This window comes from Rutilus rutilus (genome assembly GCF_951802725.1).
Source record: "Rutilus rutilus genome assembly, chromosome: 9".
Lineage (NCBI taxonomy): Eukaryota > Metazoa > Chordata > Actinopteri > Cypriniformes > Leuciscidae > Rutilus > Rutilus rutilus.
Genome location: NC_140223.1, coordinates 23,794,784 through 23,818,725, shown reverse-complemented (window position 1 = coordinate 23,818,725; position 23,942 = coordinate 23,794,784). Strand labels below are relative to the sequence as shown.

Here is a 23,942-nt window from a genome sequence, read left to right as displayed (position 1 = left end):
TTTAATTGTCATTTGTATTAGTAGATTTTGAAAAAATAAGATTTTTTTTTGGCAAGGACACATTAAATTGATCAAAAGTGACTAAAACCTTTATCATTGTAATAAAAATATAATTTTCAAATAAATGTTTTTGAACTTTTTTTTTATTCATCAAAGTGTCCTGAAAAAATTTATTACAGTTTCCACAAAAGTATTAACAGCACTGATAATAATAATAAATGTTTCTTGAGCAGCAAATTAGCGTATTATAATGATTACTGAAGGATCATGTGACACTAAAGTAATGAATGAATAAATTACATTTTCAAAGTTGTAATTATTTTGAATTGTAATAATATTAGTTTTAATAGATTTTTGAGCACATCGGTGCAGTCTTTGTGAGCATAAGATCATTCTTTCAAAGACATTTAAAAAGATCTTGTCAACCCCAATTTCTGTGCTAATGTATAAATCAGCATTTTCTGCTGCCCTGCTCTCTGGTCTAGATATCAGCATCACACATTGAAAAACCTATAAGCAGTTGACCGTTAGTCGAGGCTATGATAGCATTTTTTGGATGCTTTTGAAAGTTTGTTGGTTTTAATCACTTTCTTTTTCTTTTTCTGTCTGTCTCTCGTTCACAGCTCCCTATTAAAACAGGACAGCAAAGCACCCACACCAAAGTGAGCACAGAGCACAACAAAGAATGTTTGATCAACATCTCCAAGTACAAATTTGCCCTCGTCATCAATGGCCTGACCAACATCCTCAAAAATGTGAACAACATGGTAAGTCCACTAGGGGTGGGAATCACGGGGTACCTCACAATACAATACCATACACGATTAGGGTTTCCACCTTCAGTGAGGCAAAATAAGGGACACCCATACACAAGCTAAATAAATAAATAAATAATAAAATGAAATAAATAAAAATGTGTCAATGGCATGGAACTGATTATTTCAACATGACAACTTGAATCCACGAGAAAACATGAGATCAAGTATGTGAGCTTGCAACAGAACACATTTTATATATTTGATTATTTTATTTATTTATATATAAAAAAAACTCTTCAGTATGTTAGGGATTACTGAACCAGTAATCATGTTTTTGACAATTCTGCATGGATAGGATATTTTTAACATTTTTTTATTTATTTACTACTTAAATTGACTAGATTATTATGTAATTATTTGTCTCATTTTTATTTAAATAATGTAGCACTTTTTAAACCTTTTTTTTTATTGCCATAAATTGTGCATGACAAATGGGATCATCATTTATTATGCATATATATGATTAATATTAATAATAAATTAATAAATAACATTAATTATAATCTATTAATTAATCTGTCTTATAACATTTACAAATATAATAGTTACCTGTCTACCAAGCTCTGACAATGTATGGAATATTATATTAAGAGATTATCCAAAGTAACAAAAAAACAATAGGCCTATACCTTTAAAAGCACGGATTTGTCTTTCACGGCATGCTGCTTTAAGTCGCATGTTCTCTAGACTCGTCACTATGGAAACAAAGACGCTAACATGTAATCACGTGAAAATGAGCTTCTCTACTACTACTTTTGAAATTGATTTCATTATAATTACTATTAGTATTATCCACACTGCAAAATCCTTATTTGTTTATTCAACTATGTGTGGGTTTATGTAAAATCATCAATACATGTCATGTATAATTTTGCCTTTAAATAAGGGACGATTCTGTATTTTACCCGGCCGGGTGTCAACCCTATACATGATACATGGCTCACGATACCGATAATATCACGTTACAGCAATTCTGCAATAATCAATATATTGCTAGACAATCCTATAATGCTACATCACGATATCTGTCTAACTATTAAAACAAAATGCCTGTGAAAAGGTTAAGTGCATATTTTCTCTATTCAAGAGAGGTAGCTCTCTAGATTTTGGAACAGAGCTAATATCACATTTCTCTCTGTTTCTCATTCATAGCGGATCTTCGGCGAAGCTGCCGAAAAAAACCTCTACCTCTCCCAGCTGATTATCCTGGACACACTGGAGAAGTGTCTGGCAGGGGTGAGTAGCTCGTCCTATTCCAGAGTCAACTTTGTCCGACCTTTCGCTTGTTTTGTCTATCCTATGTCCTGCCTTTTAACAGCATTGTCCCACTCTTTGGTTTCAACTTTATATCTGAATGCTATGCAAAATTGCTTTACAATCAAATTTTTCTATTATTGCTTGTCCACACCCTGACCTGTATCAACTTAAAGACTTCCATAGATTTTTACAGATATTGAAATACATTTTCGGTAAAAAAAGAAAGAAATTCTGATAAAAAAAAAAAAAAAAAAAATATATATATATATATATATATATATATATATATAGTACCAGTCAAAAGTTTGGAAACATTACTATTTTTTATGTTTTTGAAAGAAGTCTCTTATGCTCATCAAGCCTGCAGTTAAAAAAAAACCCAAAAAAAAACAGTAATATTATGAAATATTATTACAATTTAAAATAATGGTTCTCTTTTTTAATATATTTTAAAATGTAATTTATTTTTGTGATGCAAAGCTGAATTTTCATCAGCAAGTACTCCAGTCTTTGGTGTCTTATGATCCTTCAGAAATCATTCTAATATGATGATTTGATACTCAGTTATTATCAATGATGGAAACAGTTGTGCTGTTTAATATATTTTTTTGGAATACTTTTTTCAGGATTCATTGATGAGTAAAACGTTAACAGCATTTATTCATAAAAACAGCATTTATTCAAAATAAAAACATTTCTAACAATATAAATCGTTACCATCACCTTTTATCAATTTAACGCATCCTTGTTGAATTAAAGTACTAATTTCTTTTTAAAAAAATTGTTATTGTTCCCAAACTTTTGAACGGTAGTGTATATTGTTACAAAAGATTTCTATTCTAAATAAATACAGTTCTTTTTAACTTTTTATTCATCAAAGAATCTCAGGTTATAAAAAAATATATTAAACAGCACAACTGTTTCCATCATTGATAATAACTGAGTATCAAATCATCATATTAGAATGATTTCTGAAGGATCATAAGACACCAAAGACTGGAGTACTTGCTGATGAAAATTCAGCTTTGCATCACAAAAATAAATTACATTTTAAAGTATATTAAAAAAGAGAACCATTATTTTAAATTGTAATAATATTTCATAATATTACTGTTTTTTTTTTTTTTTTTTTTAACTGCAGGCTTGATGAGCATAAGAGACTTCTTTCAAAAACATTAAAAATAGTAACGTTTCCAAACTTTTGACTGGTACTATCTATCTATATATATATATATATATATATATATATATATATATATATATCGTCCTTTTTATCGTTTTTTCTTGACCAATATCTGTCTTTTTCTTTTACTATCTCTGTATAGCTCTACGAAATAAACTGAATGTGGTGAAACAGGAACTGCTTCATTGCCGCATGGTTATAGAAAATGAATCAACATCTTGGAATCTCAACTGTCAGCTAGCCAGAATAAAGTTTTCAACCATGCCATGGTATAATTAAAGCTAGATACACTAGAACAGTTGTTTGGGCTCAGTAAGACATTTTAAAATACTTTTATTTATCAAGTCCAGAAATGTTTTTTGATTGTTCATGAACTTTTAGTCTTAGAAACTTTGGGAGTTCTGGTAAAACAATTAAATCTTTTACTCCCAGACAGAGAGCTCGGAGCCCGGCCCTGTCGGGACATTATTACATTTGCAGGTGTTTCCTTGTCTTGAGATCGTCTGGACTTTCCTGTATAGATTATGAATTTTCGCTTAACCAGATGCTGCACAGCTGTTCTATGTCCTGTGCGTTTGGTTTTGTTTTTACAAAATTCTTTTTGTCATTTCCTTTTGTCATTGAGATGGGGACTTATACTTAGAGAAAATACAGTTTACTGCTGTTCAGGATTCAATTCTTTTACTAAAATCGAAGAACCTTCAAGACAACTATGAATTTTTTTCATTAACTTGTTTTGGCAGACATGATTTTTTTGCCCCCGAAAGCACAGAACTTCCCCTCCGCCATTATTGTCACACATTTAGGGAGTTCAGCTTGACCCAGAATCCGTGCAGTGCATTGATCCACTAATGTGTTAGTTGGGTGCTTTGTTATTGGATTTCATTTCTATTCTCTTCCCCCTTTCCTGCTTGCTGCTGATCCTGAAGTGCTTTCAACTCGCTGTAGTTTTAGTCCGGTTTTCAGCTTGCTTACTACTTTTATAAGTCATTCTTCTCATTTTGACAAATTTTAGCCACCTATGGACAACGCTTATTTTTATGCTTGTTTGTGTTTTACAAAAACAGCAGACACCACAGCAGTAAAATAATGTACACAATAAGAATTATCATTTAAAACACAGTAGATGCACACAGTAAAAAAGAGAAAATAAATAAAACGGTATACTGTGTGTTTGTGTGCATCATCAGCAACCCAAGGACTGCCTGAGGCTGGATGAGGCCATGTTGGTAAAACAGTTGCTGCCTGAAATCTGTCACTTCCTGCACTCGTACCGTGAGGGCCAGCAGCACGCCGCTCAGCTGCGCAGCTCCGCCTCTGCCGTGCTCTTCTCTCTCAGCTGCAACAACTTCAATGCTGTCTTCAGTCGTATCTCCACCAGGTACCTCTCTAACACACTGGGGGATCCACAGGGCTTTGTTCTAGGACCGCTTTCAATGTGTGAATCAGCCCCAAAAATACCTGCATAATGACTAATAAAACTTGCTTATTGTAAACATTGTAAGCCTATTATAAGTCCAATATAAGTCTTTGTGATTTGTATGAATGTTGGGCTGGGTTTTGCATAGTTAGCTACTAATTAACCATTTAAAGTCATCATTAATTATTAAGGTTAATGTACCAATGTCTTCACATAGGTTGCAGGAGCTAACAGTTTGTACAGAGGACACAGTGGATGTCCATGACATTGAGCTTATCCAGTACATCAATGTAGACTGCTCCAAGTTAAAGAGACTGCTGCAAGGTAAATCATGCTATATTTTGTTCTACCTCAGTATTCTGAAAATGTATTATGGATGACTAATTTTATGGGTAATTTAGGGCTGCACAGTTAAAATTAGAATCACAATATGGCACAGTGCAAGTATTAAACCACAAAGGCAGTGATTTAAATAAATGTATAGTCTTGTATTGCTTGATAACTTCCTGTATATTCCCTTTAGAAACAGTACTTAAATTCAAATCTTTGAAAAAGCCAGCCCAGCTTGCAGTAATCAGCAGTTTGGAAAAGGTATGTGCTTTTGTAAACAGTACAATAGATTAAAACACCTATATATACATATATATTTTCTTTTCTTTAATAGTTCTCATCATATGCAAGGTAATAATAGTAAATATATCTGATATGTTTGTGTCAGGCCTTCTGGAACTGGGTTGAACACTATCCTGATGAGTTCACTATGCTTTATCAGAGACCCCAGACTGACATGGCCGGTGAGTGGCACAATAATTCATATCCTAACTGACTTCTTTACTAGATTGTTTGATGAAGTCCATGTTTAGTTGTGACAGAGGTTAAACTGTCCGTTTCTGTGTATGCAGACTGTGCAGAAAGACTGTTCGACCTGGTAGACAGTTTTGCAGAGAGCGCAAAGAGAAAGGCTGCTGTGTGGCCGTTACAGATCATCCTCCTCATCCTCTGTCCAGAGATCACTCAGAGCATCACCAAAGAAGTAGGGGGGGAGGAGAAAGCTAACAAGGTCAGAGTTCACACAGTGAATTACACAGACTGCTATTCCTACTCGGTGTTTTATCATTTGAGTCCACTCCTTTTGATCCAAAAGTCTTTTATGTAGCAGTTGAGCAATGTAAGCAATGACAGACAAATATTTTGTGTATACAAATCAGGGTGGCCGCGGGTCCTTAAAAAGTCTTAAAATGTCTTAAATAAAGTTTTCCTAATAAAAGGCCTTAAAAAGTATTAAAATGTCTTAAATTCAGATTCGATAGGTCTTAAATATTTCTGGTCACGTTACCGCTAAAATTTCTCCAGTCTGAACGGACCTAATGTCCGTAAAATAACCAGTGAAGCATCGAATCGCGAGAATGATTCAGATTTTATTACATAAACAGCTATTGATAATGATAATGTAGGCTTTTTCTGGTAACGCTGTTTCGTTATTTCAAATGTAGGCGCGTTGCGCGTGGCAAGCGCGCTCATAATGCGCGACCACAACATTGCCCAACATCAAATGGCAAACGTAAAATGCAAGCGGAACGAAACTGCTCGTTATTGTGTGGTTGAAGGACCGTTTATCAGTTTGGACCAGTGCAGCGCGAGCCGATCGTGATCATGCGACACTGTTACTACACAGCGCTAATAAGAGATGCAGTAAAGAAAGCATTTGAATTCGCCACAGAACAGAACTGACAGTAGTAATATCATCGCTGCGAGATCTAGTGAGAAGCATTCACATTTCTCCGTTATTAACGGATCAAACAGCGCTGACGTGGAAACCAGGAAGAAACATTGTGCCATGAATGAACTATCCAGTGTCCACAGATCAGCAACATTCACCATGGATTTACTGTAGAAACACTATCTGCAACCATGGACGTTTGGCAGGAATAGTAGGGCTATAATGCCTTCAAGTAACACGTCGGTTTTATTTTGACATTATGAATACAATTGCTGCCCTCAAATGTTAATCTGAACTAAAATAAACCGTTGTTTATAATTACTACAATATGAGATTTCATTTTTTCCAAGGAGCTGTTTTGTTTTACAGTATATGCTCCTAAGAAGAGTCAATTATAGCTCTAGAATTGCTCAAAGTAAAAAAAATAAAAAATAAAAATCATACTTTATGATGTTAGCTTTAATATAAAAAAGAATAAAAAATGTAAATCAAGGAAATTTCTCTGGCATTTATTTCTTTATGCTGTATCAAAAACGTACCGAACCGAACCATGACACAAGTGTATCGTATCGACCTGAACCGTGAATTTTGTGAACCGTTACACCCCTAATATATACGCATGTAATATAATGTGTATTTCCATCACAGGTTTGGTCTTAAATTTCATTCAAAGTGGCATTAAAAAGGTCTTAAAAAGTCTTAAATTTAACTTGTTCATATCTGTAGACACCCTGCAAATGCTTTGCAGACAAATCTAGCTGTTTTGTTGTCTTCAACAGAAGTCATTTGTTGAAAGTCTACGGAAGGCTCTGGGACAACACAGCGGCAGCAGACAGTTGACTGAGAGTGCGGCCGTTGCATGTGTCAAACTTTGTAAAGCCTGCACCTACATCAACTGGGAGGACAATTCCGTAATCTTTCTCCTAGTTCAGTCCATCGTCATGGACCTTAAGGTAAGAAGGACCACTTTCTCAGTGAAGTACAGAGCAATTGAAGTCTGAAGGAAATTAAATGTTCGTTTCTGTTTTGCTTGTTGTGTGTAACTTTGCTCTCTTTTCTCTCAGGGTCTTCTTTTTAACCCAACTAAACCGTTTTCGAGGGGTGCGGGCTGCCAGAGCGCCGATGTGGATTTGATGATCGACTGCTTTGTGTCATGTTATCGTGTCAATCCTCGAAACAACCAGCATTTTAAGGTAAGCTCAGTTACTGAATGTTATAGCATTCAGCATGTTTCAAGGCAATTATAGCAAATAAGAGACAATCACTAACCCAAGATTTTATATTATTACTATCACACCGTATTCAGCTAATCAACAATTATTTTAACAGTACAAACCTAAAAATTATTAAGCTGAAAATGTCAAATTTCTGTAGATATGTTTCCATTCAAAGTTGTGAATTTAACTTATGCACAAAAATCGCGTAAAACATTTGCGGATAAAGCAGCATTTCCATCCCAGGTGTTCAAGAGACCAAGATTGGCGCAAAATATCTAAAATAAAAATAGAAGTTGCTGCAATTGGAGAAGCCACTGTGGCTCTTTTTTTCCTATATCATAAATGGCTTGCGCCCCAGAGCATGCAGGCGAAACGCAATAAATGCTATCATGTTTTCTTGCGTTCAGATGCCACATCATGCCAGGTTTTTGGGAGCACAATCGTGGGAGACGGTTCATTATACCAAATCATTTTGATGACAGACTTTGTCTCAGGCATTTCAGAATGATCAATTCTGTGCATGTTTTGATGCGCAATTTTATCATTTATAGTTTCCATCCAGCATATTTTTAATGCGAAATCCCAAAATGGGCATAAAAATAGGTGGATGGAAATAGGGTTGGGTACCGTTCAGATTTCAGTTACCGGTACCTTTTTTCGGTAATTTAGGCATGTTTACCTCAATAACTGTAAAGACACTAAGTCATTTGTAGAAGTGTTATTGACATTATGCCAGAGCTACTTTGGTCGCTTTCTGCCATTGACTGTGATGCTTGAATATTAATAAAAACAACCATTGTATGAAATGTTTTGTTTTCCACAAATTCTGTGTTGTGAATTTTCTAGTAATCAAATGAAGACATAAAACATTAATTTAATTGATCTTTTATCTGAAATTAAACTTTTTTGTCAAACAACATACGGCACAACTGAGCTTTATACTATTAAAATGAGAAGAAAAAGTGTGATTATTCCTTAAATTAATTTATTATTATTAGTGTTAGTATTATTATTAAATTGAGATATCTAAGTTCTACTGTACAACCCTAATATATCAAGTTAAACCAAACTTTTATTTTGACGGGTTGTGGTGAAGACCTTTTGAGTTTCCGTGTGTTAATGATATAACGATAGTTTTTCTTAAATGAAGCTGTAATGCTGATGAACTTCTGTGGCTGTGAGAGCGCCTCTGTCTGGAAATGCATTCATGTTCTCATATAGTGAGACTGCAGAGGCTGAAAAACACAGCGAGTGTCACGCGTGCTTCAGTGTGTGTGTGGTAAATGAAACCGTGCGTCTGCGCCACTCATTCACACAGAGACACGCAGAACATGCAGGATTCGTATTTAAATACCGAAATTTGGCACTGATTGATTTCATGTGAATCGGTACTCTGTAGGTTCGGTCGGTGCCATTAAAAGTACCGAGTTCGGTAACAGCTATACTCAAGGTGCATGATTTTCTCGATGGTTTGTTGTAAAATCATTGCCACATCTATGTTGTAATATTTTCACAGAGATATTTTTTTATAAAATTCATTTCTTTACTAGGTATGTCTGGCCTCGACTTCTCCTCCTACCTTCCATTTCGTCCTGGTCAACTCCCTGCACAAAATTATCACCAATGTAAGTATGATTTCTTTATGGCCGTTCACATTGACCATGATTTGCGGTGCTCTAAAGTCATTCATTTGTAATGAGAGTTGACAATTTCCAACAGCATAAGTAAAAGTTTACTGTTAGATGATGCAAAAGTAATTTTAAATATTATGTAAATTATTATTATAATATTTAAATATGTAAATGAAAAAATTTATGTAATTTGTGATCAAATTTTCAATTGCCATTTAAGCCCAAAGTATACATTTTTATAAGTATATATATATATATATATATTAGTGCTGTCAACGTTAACGCGTTAACGCATGCGAATAATTTTTGTCTGGTTTAACGTGTTAAAATATTTAACGCAATTAACGCAGCATCCGTCTTTTCTGCCATCCGTTGGCTAGCTTTACATTATATGATCACGCTCTTATTCATTTAAATGCTTTTAAACATTTCAAGCGCGGCAAGACAAAAGAGAAAGCGCTGTCTGTGAATGTCTTTATGTGACACACACACACACAATGCATAGACAGGGCGCCAGAATCCAGTTCTCTTTCGCGCTTGAACTAACAATAACAATCCCAAAATGTCAGTTTTGTCGATTATCCTCATAAGAGCAGTCTTAAATGATTTATATAAAGTCTAAAATGAACGAAGAGTTGCGAGAGAATGAGGCGCGCGTGTGAGATCCATATATATAAACGGTGAGATCCGCGTGTCTGTCTGCTCTTAAAGGGACAGCAGCCAATAAAGCTTCCTGTCAGTAAAGTTAAAGAACAAAGGGAACAGAGAAAATGACTCACTGCTGTTGACTAAATAACTTTTGTAGCTTTAATAAGGATTAACTATTTAATTTATAGTTTATGCAGTGCAGACTGCATATAACTTTGATAACTTTATTACAGTATATTATTTCCTAACTGTTAAGACAGGAAGGGCACGAATAAATATGACATTTATTATGGGTTTATGTTAGCATTGTTTTAAGTTCACTTAAATTAAAAAGTGTTATATTTTTGAAGCCTAATAAATGTGAAAAAGAAAAAAAAAATCAGTAGCTGTATTAATATCAGTAATACTGGCCTTCATTCATAAAAAGATGCCATTAAAAAAATATTTAAAATATACAGTCTTTATGTTGTTTCTACATTAATTTGATTAACTGTGAAATTATTACATTATAAAATATATTAAAAACGTACAAAAACATTTTTTTTATTGCGATTAATTGCGATTAATCACAGAAAAAATGTGTGATTAATCTAGTTAAAGTTTTTAATCGATTGACAGCACTAATATATATATATATATATATATATAATTATTATTATTATTATTATTTTATTTATTGTTTTACACGTATGCTAGCATATGCGTACAGTCAAACACATAGCCTTTCAAAGTACAAAAATCATGCAGGCATGCAGTACACGCATACTATTCTGGTGATGAAATTTGCGTATATGAGGGTATGTATAAAAGTACAATGTACAAAGTATACTTTTTTTTTTGTATAATAATGTTAGGGGAGCCATCAGTAATAATGCCTTATTAAAACTTTCACAATGAAATCGCATTCAGTGAGAACTCACTACAGAAGTGTGCTTTCATTGTGCTGTTCATTGATGATTAATATTTCATGTTCATGTTCCTGCTAGTCTCACCTGGACTGGTGGCCGAAGATTGACGCCATCTACTGCTACTCAGGAGAACTGCGCACCATGTTTGCAGACACACTGGGCCGAGTGATTCAGAGTCTCAGTGCCCATCCACCTCTGAGGATGACACCAGTAAGACAATTCTATACACTGAGACACATTATCATCCATACAGTTCATTATGTATAAATAGCATGTCTTTTTCTTGCAGAGTCTGACATTTAAAGAGAAAATGACAACTAGTTTAAAGTTCAAGGAGAAGTCCACAGACCTTGATTCGCGTTCTCTGCTGCTGGCGCTGGTCAAACTCATTCACGCTGACCCCAGACTAATGCTGCATGTGAGTAAAGGGCTGTAATATGGATTAAATAATCAGTTAGATTTTTATCTATATTATTATGAGTCACCTTTTGTATCAGCATATGTCTCAGCATATTACGCTAGGATTGGAGAAAGTATTTTAATGTCAGAACAGCTAAGCATGTCACCTTAGACCTGTTGCTCCTTTAATTCTCATAAGAAGCTCTAATCAAACAGTGTTTGTGTTTTCTAGGCTAAATGTTTTCTGATTGGTTTAAATCCTGGATTATCCAGATTAGTTTTTACATGTGGATTTATTATTCTTTATTTTTTATATAAAGATAACTTTTTCGTAGAAAAATCGTTCTCGTTTTTCACACTCCTTCCTTTACGTGATTTGATGTGAATTGTGATTTTTGGATAAAATAGTGTGTTTACATGTAAACTTAGCACAGAGTTGTTGTTTAAGGATGATTCTGATCAAATTTGACTTGACTAATTGCATTTTCACACCATCAGAACCCAGGGAAACCTGGTCAAGAGATCCAGAACAGCACAGCTGAGCTCATCAAAGGTCTGGTCCAGCTGGTTCCTCTCACACACAGTGCTGAGCATTCCCAGGAAGCCATGGAGGTATGACTGTTTGTTTATTTGTACCTCTTTCCATCCTTTATGCATAGTGTCCCTCACTACTATGCAATGTACTGACATTGTTACGGTGTCAGTAGTTTATATAAATTAACAATGCTCAATCATTCTCATTCAGAAATGTCCATTTATTTGTCACCGAAAGTATGACTATTGACAGCTCCAGGGCTTTCGTGAAAACTACAGATTATATTTCTACATTTTTGTATCCCCACCCACGGATAGTTAGATCGACAGAGGTTTATTAACAGAACAGTTATTGTAAGGATAGGTTTATCACTGAAAATTTTATAAATTACCGGTAATGTTTTCTGTGTGGACCTGGAATGAAGATTACCGTATGAGCACGTAAGAAGTCTGCTTTGGGCCAATTAGGGGTGTAAATATTAATCGATTCGTATCGATGCATCGATTATACAGCCAACGATTTGATGCATCGATGCGTCCGCAAGAGTATCGATTAATGTGTTTATTTTGCCGCCTGTCTATTTTCAGCATCCCCTCCGACATATGCGTACAACCTACTCTTAAGCTGCGGGTGGCGCTAAGCTCATTATTGTCTTCTACTTCACACGCGTTACTTACGTTTCACAGTCTTATCTATGTTCACACACATTGTTGAGTGTGACTTTCAAGAACGATGGAACCGTCAGAGCGAGCTGGCAATGAAAGTGAAATGTTACACACTCCAGTCGGCGTCAAGTCATGGGTGTGGAAGTATTTTGGTACCAGGAAAACAGATGGAGCAGTTGTAAGAGATGTTGCCGTTTGTCTGATTGCACTTTATTGTAACGCCCGTTTCACACATACTCCGTTTGCAGTGCGTATGCGGTGCGTATTTTTTCCGTACCCATGTTAACAGGTTAGAGCTTTCACACTGCACGCGGTTGCGGTCCATCGATCCGTTCCAGTTGCGGTGAATATACAGCAGTGCGGCGATCGTTTCCGCACCGAGTCTATTTTTGCTGTGCTGCAAACGCTGAATTAACAGCGCATGTTTCGTGGTCAAAATGAACACAGATTGACCTGAAAATGTAGTAATTTCACCATAAATGCGTTTAATGGGCTTTATGCACAGCTGCACTACTTCCTGAACTTCAGGCAGGGCCTCTGTTTCCTGTCTGACATTATTGGACAAACTGATTAATCCAGGTGGTCAGGCACACCTGGATTAATCAGTTTGTCCAATGCTGTGCATAAAGCCCATTAAATAAAATGTAGTAATCTCACCATAAATGTATTTTATTTAATTCTACTATTTTTCACAGTCATCTTTTTTTACTTTAAGACCAGGGTAAATCAAGGAAAACTGTTATATTTACTGTTCTATTTGCAGTGCATTGAGCACAACTGCTATAGTGTAACATACACATTATGTGAATAGAATACTGTTTCTGTATTCTCAATAAAAGGCAAATTATTTATTATTTTTGTTGATTTATTTGAAACTTAATAGATATCATGTAAAAATATCTAGTATTGAATCGTATCGAATCGTATCGCGGGGAATTCTGAAGTATCGGAAATAATCGAATCGTTGGCTTAAGAAATCGGTATCGTATCGAATCGTCATGAAGGCTCTGATTTACACCCCTAGGGCCAATGGTAAAGTTCTTATGGAGATGACGTGATTACTCATTGCTGTTTACAGTAAGCTTTTGAATAGTTATTCTATTTAAATATACGCTAGATAACATTAGTATTATGTTATTATTACTTTATTGCATTATAATATATGTAAAACTATTAAAAATGACAAAAGCACATAACAAAATGACTAAAACTTTAACTAAAATTAAAATTAAAAATATGAATAAATACTGTATTAGTATATAAATAATACTAAAATATCACTGCTACTCTGACCCCTTATAATTGAGAATTTTTATTAAAACAAGTGATTTGCTCATTCTCCCCCAGGCATTGCTGGTCTTACATCAGCCAGAAACCATTGAGCTGTGGAACCCTGACGCACCCATTGAGACCTTCTGGGACATCAGGTGGGCATGTTGTTAAGGTTTGTTAAAGTTGTTAAGTGGGCGAAAGATTAAAGATTATCTTACTATATTCTCCTTATTCTCATCTCAGCTCTCAGGTCTTATTTCTGATCTGTAAGAAGCTGATTGGACACCAGATGATCAACAGTACAGAGATACTAAAGTGGCTCAGGGAGATTCTCATATGCAGGAACAAGTTTCTCTTAAAGAACAAGGTAAACCGTTTTCATCTGAGAGAATCATAACTGATATCAGGTTCTTGATTTTTAGCCTGTGGCTCTGCGCTCTTTAGTTGAGAATTATTAGTTAAGTCTTTACGCATAAAATGTGATGTTTGAACAATATTTAATAGAAAGTCACCTTTTGTAATTTTTTTTTGTAAACAGTAAATCTGCATCAGTAATGTTTTTAAATCAAAATTTGATACCGAAATCTATCTGAAAAAAAATAATAATAATAATATTCATCCTGAATTCTGTGAAAATTGTCCACCCAGATGAAATAAGCTCATTATTTGCTCTGTTGGTCTGCAGGAGTGTGCCACACAGGGCAGTCTCATCCCCATCAGCAAACAGGCTCAGACCAAGCTGGAGGTGTGTCTCTACACCTTCCTGTGGAGCCCTGACGCAGAGGCTGTGCTGGTGGCCATGTCCTGCTTCCGGCATCTCTGTGAGGAGGCGGACATCCGCTGCAGTGTGGACGAGCTGCCCGTGCACACGGTCCTGCCCAACTACAACACCTTCATAGAGCTCGCCTCCGTCAGCAATATGATGGCTACAGGTTAGTGGTTAACCGTCTTTGTAACATGGAATCAAACTACCAGCTTTAAACTTGTAGGACACTATAATCTTTCCACCAAAATTCAGCTAAGGTCGAGTACCACTGAGGTGAACATGGACTCCTTGTGATCTAAGGTTCTGTAAAGAAAAAAAAAAGTTACTTTTTATGTTTTTTACTGATTTTCTATCAAATGCTACGGAACATCATTGAAAGATAAAAATACAATTATTTATTTATTTATTTTTGAATAAAGCATTTGATACTGATGTGACTAAATACATTTTTTTGAACATGGCGTTTCATACTGATATGGCTAATTAAGTAAATGGTCATGATTTAGCATTTCATACTGATATGGCAAAATAAACATTATTTATTTCATGGTGTGATTTTTATTTTATTTATTGCCACAAATATAGCATTTGATGCTGATATGGGAACAATGAATCATTCAATTGTTTTAAAGGGGTGGTGTAATGCCCTTTTCACAAGATGTAAAATAAGTCGTTGATGTCCCCAGAGTGTGTATGTGAAGTTTTAGCTCAAAATACCCCACAGATATTTTTAATATAACATGTCAAAATTGTCAATTTTTGAGGGTGAGCAAAAACGCACCGTTTTGTGTCTGTTCCTTTAAATGCAAATGAGCTGCTGCTCACGGCATAGGAACGACTTTTGCGGAGCAAAATTTCAAAAACTTTTAGCCTTTTATGTTCAAACCGAAATCAGAAAGATGGAGAGACTCAAGAAGTGACAACATGTAGAATGCAACAGGACGTTTCTGAATGTTTTGCTGAAGTTGTGTATCTTATGTGTAGTTATCTTCTAGTCATTGATTAGCATATTCTGTCTTGCTAATCTATAAATCGTGTTCCGGGGGCGGGGATTATGTAAATTCTAGGGTTTGTGATGTCACTAACCCGGGAGGAAGCTTGTGTCCCTACCAGCCGTTTGTTGTAGTCCTTAAGAAGGAATTTCTTTAAAAGCAAATATCTCCCTTTGCTTTGAACTTTGAGCATTGTAACTTTGCAGATGTTGTTTATACTCAAACAGCAATATTACACACTAACTAAAGTTAAAAAAGTAAAATCATAATTAACCACCCCTTTAAAAATGTTTCATGGCATGGGTTCTTGGTCTCATTGCAAAATAAAACAGCCCTTAAACTATATGTTCATTTGTGCGTTCAGGACGCAACACACTTCAAAAGAGAGTGATGGCACTGTTAAGAAGGATAAAGCACCCAACAGCTGGAAACATAGAGGTGAGGATATCATTGTGTGTGTCTACATATGCGTGTTTCAGATTTTAATTTTTATTGTAGCTCTTTCTCAACTTCTCTCTTATCTTTAGTTGACTCAAATTTGATCTTTTTCAATATTAGGCATGGGAAGACACACACGCAAAATGGGAGCAGGCTACTAAACAGATACTCAACCACCCGAAAAACAAAGTGGAAGATGGACAGGTAGTTAAAACTAGACTTGATCAGTCAGTTATATAGTTTCCCCACCCCCGCTGCTAAATGTTTTCTCTCTGTCCTCAGGAGTGGATCAACATGACAGGTTTCTTGTGTGCCCTCGGAGGGGTTTGTCTCCAGCAGCGCAGCACCCCTAGCCTAGGCACCTACAGCCCTCCCATGGGCCCCCTGACCGAACGCAAGGGCTCCATGATCTCCATGGGCTCTTGTGAAGTGAACAGCGAGACATCTCTTAACAGGTTTCTAGAGCGTCTGCTGGCTCTGATGGTCTGTACACATGAGAAGGTGGGCATGCAGATTCGCACCAACGTCAAAGACCTTGTTGGACTGGAGCTCAGTCCAGCTCTCTACCCCATGCTCTTCAACAAGCTACGCAACAGCATCGGACGTTTTTTTGACACCCAGGGTCCGGTAAGAGATGCTAGCTATGACATAGAATTAGATATCATGTTAGAACATACTCAGAATATAAAGATCAGTCTTACAAAGAAATTGTTAACATTAAAGTAAAAAAGAAAGATTTATCAATGAAATAATAAATTTAATATTTATTATAGTATTAAATAATTTTATGCAAAATGTATTTATATTATTTGATACTGATTTTACTGACTATATTCTTTGAGTTTATCATATTTACTAAATGCATTAAATGAATGTAAAATCAGTACAACAAAATCACTAATTGTCGTGAAAATTTCACATTGCTAAAATTCTCCTAAATTAATGCTACATTTTTTTAATTCAGTAAACTGGCTATTCTAACAATAGATACAACACATTACTAAACTTAACCAGCATTCAAATGCCTTCCCTAAAATCCGGTCATGCATAGTTTTGGACACAAGGTGGCAGGAAACCTTTGTTGTCAAATCAATCCAGACTATGCAGTCTTTTTAAATAGCGTCCACTCAGCACTCTGATCTATTTAATCTAGAATGTTCTGACATGCATTGAACCAGAAAATGTTTGTTACTTTTCATTTGATGTAATATTATCAGCATCATCTCTGAATCAACAAACACAACTGCTAAATTTTCTTAATATTGTAATCATTACTATCACAACTTGTTGTTTCTGCCTAAATGAATACATGTTATCAAACTGACAAAATACAAAAATGATTTGTATTATCTGTCCATTGCCATTTGGACATTACTTGGAAAGTCACCTCTGATCACAGATAAACATACATTTTCTGTAAAGCTGCTTTAAAACAATGGGCCTAATTGATATATCGTAAATATACGAGCAAATTCGAAGTAATTTGCGCATAAAATGGACCTTTATGAAAACTCTCTTCTGGATTCACAAATGCTCCGTATAACAGTTAAACGTGTGTATATTAATGAATTCCAAACATTCTGAAATAGGGTGTGCGTTCATGCTCATTAATAATTAGCATAATCCCTGTCCATGAGTTACAACTACGCAAATTGCGTGTCCATGAACACTGTGGAATCTTCTGAACTTCCTTCTCAGGTTTGGCTCCAGTATATTGCATAAATGCTAAAAAGACTAATTGGCCATATGCCTAGCAATAAATATTCAATTATCGTGTGTCCACCAAAGCATTTTTAGCCAGCTAAAAAATGCCTGGTGCTCTACGGAAAACAGCCAGATATTTTGGTTGCTATGATACAGAATATCCATGGCAGTAATGTGTTACTACTATCTAATTTTGAAGAATATTACTAAATATAAAAATGCAGTAAACAGCAAGATTAACTTCTCCATTGTTGTTCAGTCTTGTACAAGTAGAATGATAGGTCGGTGTAGTATTTGTCCCGCCCCTCCTCCACTGTGATTGGACGGCTGGGTAAAAAATGACAGTGACGAGTGCTGCCTATTAGTCAAGGTTGAACAGTTTAAAAAAACAAAACAAAAAAGACAGGGCAGATCAACTCGTGAAATATTATTGTTGTACATAGTGCATCAAATGTCATCAGTTTGCCTAAATTAGAACGCAGAACGTTCAAATGTTTTACGCACCATTTAGACGTTGTAGGGAGCAGGTGTACATTTCTGTCGTACCAACTAACATTTTGAAAATACGAACATTTTCGTGAATCCGAACATTTACGTCAGAACGGCTTTACGAACGATTTACACAAAAAAAATTGGATTTTAATTGAATTCAATTATTTTCTTCTCCAGGTTCCCATTACAGACATGAACACACTATTTGTAGAGCAGACCATTGCCATCATGAAGAACTTGCTTGACAGTCACACTGAAGGAAGCTCAGAGCATCTCGGTCAAGCCAGCATTGAGACCATGATGCTCAACCTGGTTAGGTAAGACTTTACCCCTTCATATGCTCAGCTATTCATTTTAGTTTAGTAATATCAGCTCTGGATTTGCATGGATGGTTGGTGTTTTGATGAAAAGAGCATTTGAAGATTTTTCTTAATTCTCTCTCTCTCTCTTATTTTTCTGTTGTTCTTAGGTATGTGCGCATTTTAGGGAATGTTGTCCATGCCATTCAGATCAAAACCAAGCTGTGTCAGCTAGTGGAGGTGATGATGGAACGCAGGGACGACCTCTCCTTCTGCCAAGAGATGAAATTCAGGTATATTTACACTATCTAGTATTTTTAAAATGTTTTTGAAATAAATATTGTTATGATCACCAAGGCTGCATTTATATAATCAAAAATACTGTAACAACAGTAATATTGTGAAATAGTATTACAATTTAAAATAACTGTTATCTATGTTAATTTATTCCTGTGAAGGAAAAAGCCATTTTTTCTTCTTTTTTTTCTTCTTTTTTTTTAAAGGCATCATTGCTCAACAAAAGTGTTCTTTTCAGTTTGTTTTTGTAATAAGTTTTATTTTCATCCATCTCTGATTTGCATTTTCTCACTATCTCTGTTTTGTCACATAAACAAAAAAAACTATATTTTCATTTGATTTGTTGTGATCATTTCGTTTGTGAATCATGAGGTTATGGAATGTCTAACTTTGCTGCTTTTCTCAGAAATAAAATGGTGGAGTACCTAACAGACTGGGTGATGGGAACCTCCAATCAAGCAGCGGACGATGACATCAAATGTCTGACCCGGTATATCGCCTTTGCAGTTTCATAGCGTTTATTAAATGTTTAGTTTCTTAAAACCTGTGGTTTTGCCAATTGCATGTTCTTTTCTCATTCTGTGTTTATTCAAACATCTCATACAGAGATCTGGACCAAGCGAGTATGGAGGCAGTGGTTTCACTGTTAGCTGGACTTCCACTGCAGCCTGAGGAGGGTGATGGCGTCGAGCTCATGGAGGCCAAATCTCAGCTCTTCCTCAAGTAGGATCATTCATTCATTCAACTCTTTAGTTTTGCCCTTTAAAGAGGACCTATTATGCTGCTGAAACAATGTAAAAAATGTGAAAAATAAGTTAGGTGTTTTTCTGGGGGGGGGTTTAAAATGGCCTCTTTAAGGTCTGTTTTCTGGGCAGTCATCTCTTCTGTTTCTCCTTTAGATACTTCACACTGTTCATGAACCTGTTGAATGACTGCAGCGAGGTCGAGGAAGACGGCCAGCAGGTGGCAGGGCGGAAACGTGGCATGTCTAGACGACTGGCATCTTTGCGGCACTGCACGGTGCTGGCCATGTCTAACCTGCTCAACGCCAATGTGGACAGCGGCCTCATGCACTCCATTGGTGAGAAGCACTTACATTATCATTGATTCTTACTGTAATTGGTGAGTCGTTATGAGTGAAGAGAAAAAAGGATTGTGATATCTCTGAACAGGTCTAGGGTACCATAAGGACCTGCAGACACGGGCTACGTTTATGGAGGTGCTCACTAAGATCCTCCAGCAAGGGACGGAGTTCGACACACTCGCAGAGACTGTGCTTGCAGACCGCTTTGAGAGACTTGTTGAGCTGGTCACCATGATGGGAGATCAGGGCGAACTGCCTATAGCCATGGCACTGGCCAATGTGGTCCCTTGCTCTCAATGGGTGAGAGATATTAACAACTCTGCTTAACTTTACAGTTTTGACAAAATAAGAACATTTAAATTGAGTTTAAAATTAGGCCTATTCAAAAAACAATCATGAAAAGGTTTTAAAGGTTTATAAACTATCATGTTGAGTTAGAAATGTCATGTTTTGATCATCTTTTTCCTTACTCGGCTAGGGTTTAGATGCTGAAAAATTCATTCAAAAATATAAAAACATTTTTTTTACACAATAATGAAAATTCGGTGTGAATTGTTTATGTAGTTTTGTATTTTTCCATGCTATTATGAAATGGCCAAACAATTATAGTTCACCAAAAAATAATTTACTCACCCTCATGTCATTCCAAAACTGTTTGACTAACTTTCTTCTGTGGACCATAAAAGAAGATATTTTGAGAGAACTCTTTTCTTTTCTTTTTTTGGTCCATACACTGGAATTCAACGTGGTCCATTGTTGTTTGGTTCCCAGTTATCTTCACAATATCTTCTTTTGTTCTGTAAAAGATAAAAGTCAAATAGCTTTTAAACTATCCCTTTAACACTGTTTTGCTCACTAAGAGACATTGGGTGTATTGTTGGTCATTGGAGAGCTGTTGTGCTCAATGTTCTGATGGTTTTCAGGATGAGCTGGCCAGGGTGTTGGTGACACTGTTCGACTCTCGCCATCTGCTGTATCAGCTGCTATGGAATATGTTCTCAAAAGAGGTGGAGCTGGCCGACTCTATGCAGACCCTCTTCAGAGGAAACAGCTTAGCCAGCAAGATTATGACCTTTTGCTTTAAGGTAACGTGAAACAGTGGCAGTCATAGAACATCTTCAGTCTTCAAAGTCTTTGCAGTCTTTGCCAAAATATTCCAAAGAGAGACTCAAATATTTATTTGACCTGATATTGTGATTTGTACTATCGTTCAAATGCTTGGGTTCAGGAAGGTTTTTTTATGTAATTGAAAGTTTCTTGTGCTCACTAAGGCTGCATTTTCTTGATCAAAAATAGTCAAATGTAATATTTTGAAATAGTAATTGCAATTTAAAATAACTGTTTTGTAATTGTATAAAATCATTCTAATATTTTGATTTGGTTCTCAAGAAACATTTCTTATTATCATCAATGATGAAAACAGTTGCGCTGCAACTAATATTTACTAAATAACTAATATTTTTGTGGAACCCATGCTGCATTTTTTACAGGATTCTTTGATAAATTGAAACTTCAGCATTTACTTGAAATAGTCATCTTTTGTGACATTATAAATGTCACTTTTAATCAATTAAATGCATTTAATGCAAATTGGTAACACTTTATATTAAGGTTTCATTAGTTAACATGAACTATTAGCTAACAATACTTATACATTAATCTTAATTGCTGTTAATTTCATCATTTTCTAATACATTGTTAAAATCAAATGTTGTATTTATTAGCATTTAGTTAATGCACTGTGAGTGTGAACTAATATGAACAAACTGTGAACAGCTAGATTTTTATTAACTCTTTCCCCCTCAGTGGTTTTGAAGAAAGTTGCCAGCCACTGCCATTATTTTTGATCATTTTCACAAAAGTTTCATGACCCCCAGAATACATTGTTGTATGAATATCTGAATATGCAATATATCAACAAAAAAAAGAAAGAAAGAAAAGGACCTCTTGCTTTTCAACAAAAAAGCAATAAATCAATAAACAATAAAACCTGTTTTATTCTAGCTTCATGCATTATTTGTTTATCAACACTTAAATGTGAGTAAGTTTCATAAAAAAAAAAAACATTTTGAGCAAAAATGCATTTTTGTCAAAAACTACGTCTGGATTGGATTCAGAACGATGATCAAAACATAGATGGAGACGGTTTAGTCCATTAACAACGTTAGTTTACATTTTTTCTTTGTCAGCCTATGCATATTTTACATATACAAAATATATGTAATTATATTATACTATGTAATATTTTACATATGCATATGCTTACGTATGGTATTGCTGTCTTTATCGCTGATATCTTCTTCGCCTGTGTTTTGATCAGGAGATTCTGTACTCTTTCAGAAGATGCATAATAGCAAAAAAAAAAAAATCTTAATGGCCCCAAACTTTTGAACAATTGTGTATATGCACTTAAAGCCTGGCACCCTGTTTGCAGGTGTATGGAGCTGCATATCTACAGAAGCTTCTGGAACCGCTGTTGAAAGGAATCATCACCACTCCAGAGTGGCAGCAGATCAGTTTTGAAGTGGACCCCACCAGGCATGTTTACCTAGTTAAACTCATATTGTTGACACGGTTTATTCAGGCCATGCTTTCATTTCACTTTTGATGAAGTTCTTCATGCTGTACATTTAAAAACTCTTCAAAGTACAGAGGGTTTTTTATGGTTGTCATTCTTCCGAATTTTTTAACTTTTTAAAGGGCACCTATTATGACTCTTTTCACAAGATGTAAAATAAATCTCTGATGTCCCCAGAGTATGTATGTGAAGTTTTAGCTCAAAATACCCAACAGATCATTTTTTACAGCATGTTTAAATTGTCATTTTTTGGGGGCTCAGAAAAACGCGCTGTTTTAGTGTGTGCCCTTTAAATGCAAATTAACTGCTGCTGCCGGCCCAGGGGGCGGAGCCTCACGAGCTCGCGCTCAGAAGAACCAGAAGGACAATCTCAACAGAAACTCTGAGTTGCGGTGTTCATTTCGACTCGGCGTCGGTCAATAATGCCCACAGAGCCAGAGAATATATGCTGTATGAGATAGAACAGGTATAGTGTAGTTTAATTATGGTTATAACTTATTTGTCATCTGCTTTTATCCACTATTAATACAAGCCTGCTGTAGCAAACCCCGTCCGAATGATGACCAAAATAACGTTATACTGATGAGTTCAGTGAAGTTTATTGTACATCACACAAAAGATGAGTGTTAGTTTTACTCCAGAGAATCACTGTAAGACCTGAATAAACACAGTATAAGAAGTGCGTATTAAAGTCTTATCTATAAACTCTCTCTCTCTCCCTTTCATTATCAACAACATACACAGCGAAGTACACAAAACACTCGTTACAACTAACAGTAAACAAATATATACACACCTTTTCAGTGGGTGCTAAATAAACTGGTAAACCTTATATCCGTAAAACGACTCGATGAGCTGTCATAAAGTGCGCGCTCTCACTTTCATTTCTGCCGTGGTCAGTAACGTTAGGCCTGTCGCTCTGGAGACCGTAAGCTGGATCACAAACAGTACAGAGCCATCCTCGAGTAACAACGAGAGTAAATGAAGACTGCTGTGTTCATTCTTACATCCAACAACAACACACCTCAATCGCTTATCAAATCCAGCTTCGAACAGTGGCGGACTCTGTGTCCAGCTCACTCAGGGCGGGTCTAGGCTCAAACAGCAGTGTCAATCAAGGAGTCGTGGGAGGGGCTTGCGCAATTCTACGTCACATTGCACCGAATCTGAGAACAGCTCATTCTGAGACAGTGCTTATGATTTATTGAGATTGTAAAAAAACCACTGGGTGGATTTTTATCATTCTAGGGTGGTTTTGCTCACACACTGCCAACACACATTTATGTTCAAACACCATGTAAAAGTGAATTTTGCATAATAGGTGCCCTTTAACTCTTCTCTTTAGGCTCGAACCAGCGGAGAACCTAGAGGAGAACCAGAAGAACCTGCTGCAAATCACAGACCGCTTCTTTCTGGCCATCATCAACTCTTCAAGCGAGTTTCCTCCACAGCTGCGCAGTGTGTGCCACTGTCTGTATCAGGTATGCTCACTGCCTAATGCCAGTCTGCTTTACTTTCTTTCTTTTTTTACCACTGTTACTGCATCCTCTGAATGACTGCATTGAGGCTGTCTTTCATGCTTGGGCATCCACTGATCAGTCTTCCAGTCACTTCTAACA

The 23,942-nt window shown here is 35.9% G+C and overlaps 1 protein-coding gene across 4 annotated transcripts in view; it reads left to right on the top strand.

The window, feature by feature from the left end:
• Window positions 1–23,942, top strand: part of nf1a (neurofibromin 1a) — an 87,269-nt gene that overhangs the window by 7,725 nt on the left and 55,602 nt on the right. For all 4 annotated transcript variants that reach the window (XM_084418165.1, XM_084418166.1, XM_084418168.1 and 1 more), the window contains exons 2-29: window positions 624–767; window positions 1,971–2,054; window positions 4,449–4,639; window positions 4,896–5,002; window positions 5,202–5,269; window positions 5,397–5,472; window positions 5,581–5,738; window positions 7,178–7,351; window positions 7,463–7,591; window positions 9,166–9,240; window positions 10,881–11,012; window positions 11,092–11,220; window positions 11,700–11,813; window positions 13,749–13,828; window positions 13,917–14,040; window positions 14,359–14,605; window positions 15,796–15,869; window positions 15,990–16,073; window positions 16,152–16,496; window positions 18,243–18,382; window positions 18,535–18,657; window positions 19,068–19,151; window positions 19,268–19,384; window positions 19,561–19,742; window positions 19,834–20,045; window positions 20,669–20,830; window positions 22,180–22,283; window positions 23,669–23,804. In XM_084418165.1, coding sequence (XP_084274291.1) covers window positions 624–767; window positions 1,971–2,054; window positions 4,449–4,639; window positions 4,896–5,002; window positions 5,202–5,269; window positions 5,397–5,472; window positions 5,581–5,738; window positions 7,178–7,351; window positions 7,463–7,591; window positions 9,166–9,240; window positions 10,881–11,012; window positions 11,092–11,220; window positions 11,700–11,813; window positions 13,749–13,828; window positions 13,917–14,040; window positions 14,359–14,605; window positions 15,796–15,869; window positions 15,990–16,073; window positions 16,152–16,496; window positions 18,243–18,382; window positions 18,535–18,657; window positions 19,068–19,151; window positions 19,268–19,384; window positions 19,561–19,742; window positions 19,834–20,045; window positions 20,669–20,830; window positions 22,180–22,283; window positions 23,669–23,804 — 3,795 coding nt within the window. The remainder of the gene's footprint in view (window positions 1–623; window positions 768–1,970; window positions 2,055–4,448; window positions 4,640–4,895; window positions 5,003–5,201; window positions 5,270–5,396; window positions 5,473–5,580; window positions 5,739–7,177; window positions 7,352–7,462; window positions 7,592–9,165; window positions 9,241–10,880; window positions 11,013–11,091; window positions 11,221–11,699; window positions 11,814–13,748; window positions 13,829–13,916; window positions 14,041–14,358; window positions 14,606–15,795; window positions 15,870–15,989; window positions 16,074–16,151; window positions 16,497–18,242; window positions 18,383–18,534; window positions 18,658–19,067; window positions 19,152–19,267; window positions 19,385–19,560; window positions 19,743–19,833; window positions 20,046–20,668; window positions 20,831–22,179; window positions 22,284–23,668; window positions 23,805–23,942) is intronic.